General features: G+C 37.0%; 1 protein-coding gene across 1 annotated transcript; it reads left to right on the forward strand.

Moving 5' to 3' along the window:
• The first annotated feature begins 1,332 nt into the window (after positions 1 to 1,332).
• MSTN (myostatin) lies at positions 1,333 to 8,675 on the forward strand. The gene is made up of 3 exons (XM_085321463.1): positions 1,333 to 1,818; positions 4,008 to 4,381; positions 6,876 to 8,675. The coding sequence occupies exons 1-3, from the start codon at positions 1,446 to 1,448 to the stop codon at positions 7,254 to 7,256; spliced, it is 1,128 nt and encodes a 375-aa protein (XP_085177589.1). The 5' UTR covers positions 1,333 to 1,445; the 3' UTR covers positions 7,257 to 8,675.
• Positions 8,676 to 9,080: the final 405 nt, after the last annotated feature.

Genomic DNA, 9,080 nt, shown 5'->3' on the forward strand with positions numbered 1-9,080 from the left:
CATCTTTAGGAGTATTCAAAATTGAAAAAGAAGAGAAACTCATCACGAAACTGCCAATTCAGTGCTAACTTAGGCAAACTATGGCATATCTAATTCCATGATTTATGTTTACTGTTTAAAAAGAAAAGAAAAGCTACCTTCCAAACTATGTTTGAATGCCAAAATCCTTGCTAACACTACATCAGATGCGAGCTACATTGCTGTCTGCTTTTATAAACCATAAACTGTAAAATCATGTCTAGATGTATTGCTTTTATTAAGACTTGCTTGCAGATATAAATGTGCYATCTACTTTAAAGCAGAAAGCATATTAAAACTGTACTTTTAAAATATAAGCAGAATATAGAGAATTTACACATATTTCAGTAGAAAGCAAAAGCAGCACAGGAAGACGTCACTAAGTTGGCATAATACGAAGACATTTTAACTGAAATAAAAGATGTCATGGAAAAAGATGATATATTCACAGTACAGATTTAAACATTCTTTCAGTACTTTCATTGATAATGTGAAAAGCAAATTGGACTATTTCTGCATAGTATTAGAGTGAGTAGCTAAAGATATTCCTTATAAAACTACCTTTTCTACTAAAGTTCTCCCAGTATTTGATTTACTGCTGAGGATTCTGCTGACCTAATGAAAGGCATTAAGAGGAGATAAATTCAGTTTTACAGAATTAATAGTTCATACCCTTCAGTAAAGGATGTGTACTATTGATTTTTATATATGCTAAAGGAACAAACAGCTAGAGATTAATTTACTTATAAGAATATACATGCAAAACATTCAGTAGTACTTTAGATTTTTTCCCCTATTAAGGTTTTCTGACCTATAAACTGCTGAGTGTGTTTTAGTTGTTGAGCAAAATAAATTAGTGGATTGCAATGTATTTATAAAGTACTTTTCCTGCCTGCTAATAATAATCTTTTGGGATTGGAAAAAAAAATAAAAGGCAAACTTCTAGTCAAAAATACTGATAGAAGTCTTAAGCAACTTTAGCAAGAGCTCTGCCTTGATTAATAGTAAAAATATACAGTCAGTATATATTTAAAAATGATARTGCTGTCTTCCAGTACTGCTGCCCATAATACTGGAACTATATCCTTTCAGTATGCGAAGGCATATCCTCTATGAAGCGACCAGATAAATCAGTTCACCCTTGGCTGTAACTAAAYGCTGTCTAGTGGCTTGTGATAGACAGGGCTTTAACCTCTGACGGCCAGATTCATTGTTGGTACAACGACCAATCCTGGGTTTTGACGACATGAGCCTAATCAAACTTGGAGTATAAAAGCCCCCTTGGAATATATAAGGTACACCAGTGTGGCAAGCTGTCTCTCAGATTGCATTTGCTTTCACGGATCTGTTTAGTACTACAAGAAAAAGAGAGAGGAGGAGAGGGGGGGGAAAAGGAAAAAAAAAAAAGCTGCACTGAACGTGAGATCATGCAAAAGCTAGCAGTCTATGTTTATATTTACCTGTTCATGCTGATTTCAGTTGATCCGGTGGCTCTTGATGATAGTAGTCAGCCAACAGAGAATGCTGAGAAAGATGGACTGTGCAATGCTTGTACATGGAGACAGAACACAAAATCTTCCAGAATAGAAGCCATAAAAATTCAAATCCTCAGCAAACTGCGCCTGGAACAAGCTCCTAATATTAGCAGGGATGTTATTAAACAACTTTTACCCAAAGCTCCTCCGCTACAGGAATTGATTGATCAGTATGACGTCCAGAGAGATGATAGTAGTGATGGTTCTTTGGAAGATGATGACTATCATGCCACAACAGAAACTATTATCACAATGCCTACGGAGTGTAAGTAACCCTGCTGCTTTCCTATCATGCTGCTCCACTGAAAGAGTTGTCTCCGTGCTGTAGAGCAACCGAACTCCTTCTCAGTCTCTCCCAACAGGCTGCTGGCTGAAGTGTGCTCGAGGGAGGGAGAAGAGCTTATTTTTAAAGAATTTGAGTYAGGTTCAAATGACCTTGCTGTGATCTTCTGTTTTACTGTTCGTTTTCCTGCTCCTTATAGTATGTATGCCTGTAGCACTTAGAATTTGCCAGTTGCCTTAGAAAGCAAGTGAGGCTTGCAGTTCAATTAACTTCATTATTTGCAGGATTCAAGGCATTGCCTATCACAAAGATAAAGCCCCACTGCAGATAACGAGGTAACTATTTTTCTCTGAGWAAGGTTTCACTCACTGATGTTTTTAAGAGCAGCAGAAATTAGCAGAAATACAAGTTAGAGCACTAGAGCTACTTAACTGCAAACATTATAGTAAGTGCAAGTATAGAGTTAAATTCTTGCTTCTTTGCTGATCCCATAAACTAGCACCACCCACCTCTCAGTTAAAACTATATATTAAAAGCAAATATGTGTGCAATAGATTTAAATGTTAAAATGTCCATGTTATAGCAATCAGCTCCAGTAATTGTGCCAGGGAAGAATGAAGGCATTTACTGAATGAGCAGATTCTAAGTTATCTTCTGAGTGCTAAACATCTGCTACGACTCCTATCAAGTATCTTTTGCACAGCTAATACTATAGTATCTTATGTTCTTCATCAGCTAAAGTATTTGGCTATGGCAGCTGTTTTTTTTAAATAACACTTAAGAATATGATGTCAAAAAAGAAAAAGATAACAGGACATATAAGGCATAGATTTGTTACCCGTAACAGATATCATTACAATACTCATACTAGAATAAAATCAGCTGCTGTAGCCAGCTAAAAATGTACACATCGATTAAAAATTAACTTCATATGTAAAATTTGTAACTTTAGGTAGTAAATTGGGTACTTAATAGCAATTATTGCAGTCCTATCAGTGCTGTAGTTGAGGTCTGCCAGCAGTTTTATTCCAGCCTATTATGCCCAAGTTTTTATAACTATTTTTTTATTGAACCATAATATGATTACAGTGACTGAAAAAAGGTTATTATGTTTCATTGATCTGTTAATTTGCAGTTCATTTCATACTTTTCATAAAAAGCCTTTAAACTATTTTAAAAGCACTAAGAAACAGTTATCTTTAAAGAGGAGGTTTATGAATGTCAAAGCTCTGCACCATTTAAAATTAGTATTACTCATTTTATCCTAGCACGGAAAGATATTGTCATGAGGAGGTAAAATAGCTGTATTACAGGCTACAGGAAACAAGAACATTGCACTGCTAATAACTTTCCTATAATATTGTTCAAATGAGAAGAAAAGGTGATCCTTAGAGTAACACTAATTATACCTTTTTTCCACTGAAAAAAGAAAGCAGTGTTCATTCATATAGAGTGTTTGCCCACAGGTGCCTCTGTTTGTATGATACATAGCACACTAATATTATTTACTAAATTAGAAATATCTGGAAGACCACACAAATGTAGAGTCAGCTGATGTAAAGGTGCTATTCTGCATGCTTTAGGGAGGAATTCAGGAGATAAGTGCCAGAAATGTGTTGGTAGGAGTCATTGCAGAGTGGAATAGGCTGTTTGTGCCTTGTCTCCAGGTAATTTCTGTATGGGGAAGAGATTTTTTTGCAGCTTCATTAGCCTGCCTGCAGGTCTGATTAGCTAGTCCAGCCATCAAGAGCCCTGGGAAAGCTGAGGACTGAGTCTTCCACAGCTTCTTTCTTTTTGACATTCCCGATCATTTTTGAATTTCAGCCTGTGCACACTTCTGAATGAATAGCCTACAGAGTTTAATGGACCAGTGAGATCTCCTTAGAAAATGTTTAACCAAATCTCATTTTAGTCTGTTTACAAAAAGACCATGGATTCCTTATCATATTATGTTACTTTCAGTTGACAGCATAATGATTTTGTTGACATCCATTAAATTKGCTGTAGCATGTAAAACTCAGAAAATGAATTACGTTACATCCACTTTGTTACTGATATTCTGTTTATAACATTTTGTAAGATGTCCTAAACAGTCTGGAAAAAATGGGTTTATATATGCATATCTCTTTCTGTTCCCTGTTCAGTAATCTGTTCTTTCCATTCATTTATAGCTGATTTTCTTGTACAAATGGAGGGAAAACCAAAATGTTGCTTCTTTAAGTTTAGCTCTAAAATACAATATAACAAAGTAGTAAAGGCCCAGTTGTGGATATACTTGAGGCAAGTCCAAAAACCTACAACAGTGTTTGTGCAGATCCTGAGACTTATTAAACCCATGAAAGACGGTACAAGATATACTGGAATTCGATCTTTGAAACTTGACATGAACCCAGGCACTGGTATTTGGCAGAGTATCGATGTGAAGACAGTGCTGCAAAATTGGCTCAAACAGCCTGAATCCAATTTAGGCATCGAAATAAAAGCTTTTGATGAGAATGGACAAGATCTTGCTGTAACTTTCCCAGGACCAGGTGAAGATGGATTGGTAAGTTTATTTAGAAAAATCCCATTTAAACATCTTGCATTTTATTGGAAAGCATTTAAGTTGTGTTTTAAGGAGAAAATGGAAGCATTGCTGAGGGAGTGGTAGATAAAAGTTCTGTTAACCCAGTTCCTTCAATTCTTTGCTCTCTAATCATGTCAAAATCACAAAACATTCCTCTCCATATTTGAAAAATTGAGACAGTTACATTACTTCAGAGAGATGTTGAGAGGCATTAACTGGAAAATGCTTTGGTGATTACTTATGGATGGTACTGCTGAAGCAACATTGTTTTCAGATTCGAGAGATTAGGAAAAAGTTCAAATACTGCTTAATAAGAAGTTATTTTGTATGAAGTTAAAAAGAATAGGCATTAGGTTCTCTCACTTGTTGTTGCCTCAACTTGTGTTGCCTCAGATATTGTTGACAAGTTTTTTTGCATTCAAACCATGAGAGAGTTTCTCCTTAGACCTGTATGCATATATTTTTTCTTAAGGAAAACGAGAACTACCTATGTTTATGAAGGTGAGAAAAAATCTTTTTCATAATCTATCTTAAATTGCGTACCTCTTGCGAAGTGATAGAATGCCTCATTCCGTCTACTAGAGGTGCTTGAATAGAGAAAGCCTGCTCAATACAATCAGTGGTACCTAATGACGAGAAAGATCTTGGCTTTAGAACATAAAATAGCTATCTGCTTTCTTTTTGTAAGTATAAACGAACAAATTAAATCTGAAGTGTACCAGTTAAACTACAGTGTTTTCCTTGTTGTTTATTTCCCCAAATCACGAATCATTTTCAACCTGTAAAAATCCTGAACCTATCTACATTACTGAAACAATTACAACCAAGAAATTCCTGCTTTTGAACAAAATATCTTGCGGWAGGTAAAGCTGTTCACGCATCTATTTAATGCTTAGTTTCTTAGTGGTACAATACACTTAAAAGAAAACTAAAGAAAACACTGTAATATCTTAATTATAGGTCGATTATAGAAGTCAATCTCCCATAACTGAAACAGGCCAGCTGAGTCTTACAATAAGGGATGTCCCTACTACCTCCATCCACTCGATTACTTAGTACTGTGTTTTTGCACACATTGATAACCCGTGGTTTTSCCATGGTTATCATCTGTAAGAACAGCCTGATTGGACAGCGGTGCAGGCTCATACGCACATGCAGCTAGCATAAGAGGCGATGCGTCTTCTCCACGTTCCTCGAGGCCTCTTCTGCTGCCCAGGATAGGCCTGGCCCTCCCTGGCGTGAGCACCTCTCGCTCYGGCTCCTTGGCACGGGGGCTGAGCTGTAGCACCCTGTGAGCAGTGGGGTACTCACCGGCTGGCAGCAGGTCTTCTCYTGCAGCCCCTGCACTCAGGTCCTTTTTTCCACCTCCTGCATCGTTCACCTCCCCTTGCTCTTGAGCAGCAGGGCATCTTCTGCAGTGCTGAGGCAGTTGTAGCCATAAGGGTGGGCATCTATGGAACGGAGAAACCCGTGCAGCACAAAGTTAGCTGGGCTGTTATTCACTCTTGAAGAACAGTGCTGTGCATTCCTGGTCATGCAAACTCAGCAGTCTGGTTAAGCCAACAATGTGCCAAATAAACACACCATGCTCAAATTAACGTAGAAAGGAGGAAACTTCAAGACGTTTTTCAAGCTTGTGACTGTAAACATTGCAATTTCTTTCTATTCTCAAGTGGTGACTGTGGAGACGCATGTTTGGTGCAAAGCATGTGGCTCAGAGACTTGCCAAAAGTACATTCTTGGCCACAAGGCTCTTCAAGGAGCCAAAATATTAGCTGCCCATGCAAATTCTGTACAGTAATTCAGCCCCCGAGCAGAGGTGAAAGCTGTGAAGTAAAAGTAGCCTGTACTAACAGGTGAAACCATCTCAGTCATTCAAAGCAGTTAGCARTTATGGAGCAATTTCTGTCCTCCCTTGGCTGGAAAAGCAGCCTCCCTCAAAGCCCACACTGAACACAATCTTTGTGCAAGGAACTTCAGRAGGACTCACAAAAGGGGGACCAGCACCAGTCAGACCCCGCCCCGTAAATGTTTTTGGATTTTTTGTTTGTTTGTTTCTTTTGAGGGGTTCTGTAGAAGATAAGTAGCTCTTATTATAAGATGGGGGGTGGGGTGGGGAAGGCAACAAAAAATCCAGCATCCTCCACATTGCTGAAACTGTCTTTTAGTAGTTAACAGAGGTGATGTTGGCTAGCATTGAGATGATAACTACAGAAAGAAATTATAGCTCCTTACAGAGGAACATCAGGTAAATTTTGGTCCTCAGCATGAAAAAGAGAAATAATCCTTAAGAAGTGGTCAAATGTAGCAGAAATTCTCTGAGGGGTAGAACTTTGGAAAGATTTACAAACGTTATTTGAGAATATTAATTTGATATGATCAGTATCTGAGATATTATCTGTTTTCACGTTTTTACTGAGCTTACTCATAGTTACTTCAGTAATATTTCAACTTCCATTTCCTCTCCTCACAGAATCCATTTTTAGAGGTCAGAGTCACAGACACCCCAAAAAGATCCCGCAGAGATTTTGGCCTCGACTGTGACGAGCACTCAACAGAATCCCGATGTTGTCGCTACCCGCTGACAGTGGATTTTGAAGCTTTTGGATGGGACTGGATTATAGCACCTAAACGATACAAAGCCAATTACTGCTCTGGAGAATGTGAATTTGTATTTTTACAAAAATACCCACACACTCATCTGGTACACCAAGCAAATCCTAGAGGTTCGGCAGGCCCCTGCTGCACCCCTACCAAGATGTCTCCCATAAATATGCTGTATTTCAACGGAAAAGAACAAATAATATATGGAAAGATACCAGCTATGGTAGTGGATCGTTGTGGGTGCTCATGAGATCGTCGYTAGCTCCACTACTCCATAAATTGTGGAAGCTACCAAAAAAAAGTTATATCCCCTCATCAGTCTTTGAAACTGTGAAATCATGTACACCAGGCATTGCCGCCACCCAACGTGCTGTAGGACAGGCTACGGGACAGAGCAGAGCTAGCACCACACGCTGCAGAACGCGAACTAAGAGACAGTATCGATAGCTAGCGGCTGGCTGTTAACCACYGAAAAAGAAAAGCTACAATCAAAATCACCGGATTTAACAAACAAATTTCTTACATTGCGAGGGAATCAATGTTCAGTCGTTCAGACACAAATTTACATGCAGGTTTCAACATAGGCTGGTAACCAAAAGCAAGCTCCTTGTCACCCACGAACAGGAGCGGGCTTTTAAATCTATTTCTTCACAGCTTCACTTAATGTTGTATTTACAGGAAAATATATACCGGTAACATACACACCACTACACAATGCCACCAGAAATGTCCTTAAACACTTGAATATATAATGCAGAATTGTGARATGTATAAAAAGAAATTCCACATAACTGGACAAATCCTGAAATTGGGGTTCGTAGAGTGTATTTAGCGTGTTTCCATTCCTTTTTTTTCATTAGTATGATAGTAATCAATGGCAATGGTGCTACGTAARCAGGCTGAGTAAATACAAAGAAAGTTATCTAATTGAAAGAATTTAGWATAATAATGAATTTGCCCTCTCCTCAGGTACAACACTGTTCAACATTCRCAAGAAATAGATATTTTTTAAATGAAAGTGAATAGTTTTCTAGGTGTAGTAAAACAAAAGGCAGCAGAGAAGTCTAACATTGAAATTATAATCCCACATTGTAATCTGCCTTTGCAACATTACCGTTTGCACTATGATAAACCAATGCAAATAGTTGGTTGCTACAGATACTGTTTAAAAATAAAAACCTTAGATAGAGCTGACTTGTGTAATATGTATGCATCAATATTTTGTAAATAAATTTTTATTTTTTAATCACTGTTGGTATATGTTCATGGCACGAAAAGAATGAAGTTACCCTGTACCTTAGTTCGATAAATAGCCTTCTCTTCATAATACGATTTCCTGGATTTTAACACAGGTACTACGTAGGTAAAATAATGAACAATGCAACGAAGTAAACCATATGTTGAAAATTATAGTACATTTTATATGTTTTTTACATTGGTATGAGCAATCTGTGGATAAATGATGGGTGTTGACATGTTTATAAGGTTCTTTGGGTTACTGTTTTTATGGTCATTTTGATCCACAACTGATTTTCCATACTTTGAATGTTATATCCATAAATAATGATGATATCATGAAAGATTGCTATTAAATGCATTTTCTTATATTTAAAAATTTGCAGCAAAGTACTATCTTTGAGTAAACAACAGTAAACTGATTTCCACATGAATTCTGTATATTTTCCTTATAATAAGAAATTGTTAATCAAAATTAAACATCTATTTACTATAAAGTCCATTTCATTTTACATGTAAAATATGACTGATAAAATAGGCATTTGTTAAAACAACACAACCACTCTTAAAACATCTTCATTTTAGTATGAAGCCCGTTTGTGTTATATCCCAGAATCCAATTTCAAATTTTCCTCTGTGTAAAATGATTGTAAAATTTCAACATGTTTGATTTTCTTTTCCCTTACTCTTTTATACTTTTTCTGCTGGCATAGGAGTTGTATTGAGTTTTCTACTTTTTAATTTCTATGTAAGGACATAATTTATTGCTTGAGTGACAACATTCAGAACTTAAAAGTTTTTTAGAGTTTCTAGAATTTTTTGAACCATTTGGAGTTCT

This window comes from Rhea americana, unplaced genomic scaffold, assembly GCF_003343005.1.
Source record: "Rhea americana isolate MKP2758 unplaced genomic scaffold, rheAme1 scaffold_12, whole genome shotgun sequence".
Classification (NCBI taxonomy): domain Eukaryota; kingdom Metazoa; phylum Chordata; class Aves; order Rheiformes; family Rheidae; genus Rhea; species Rhea americana.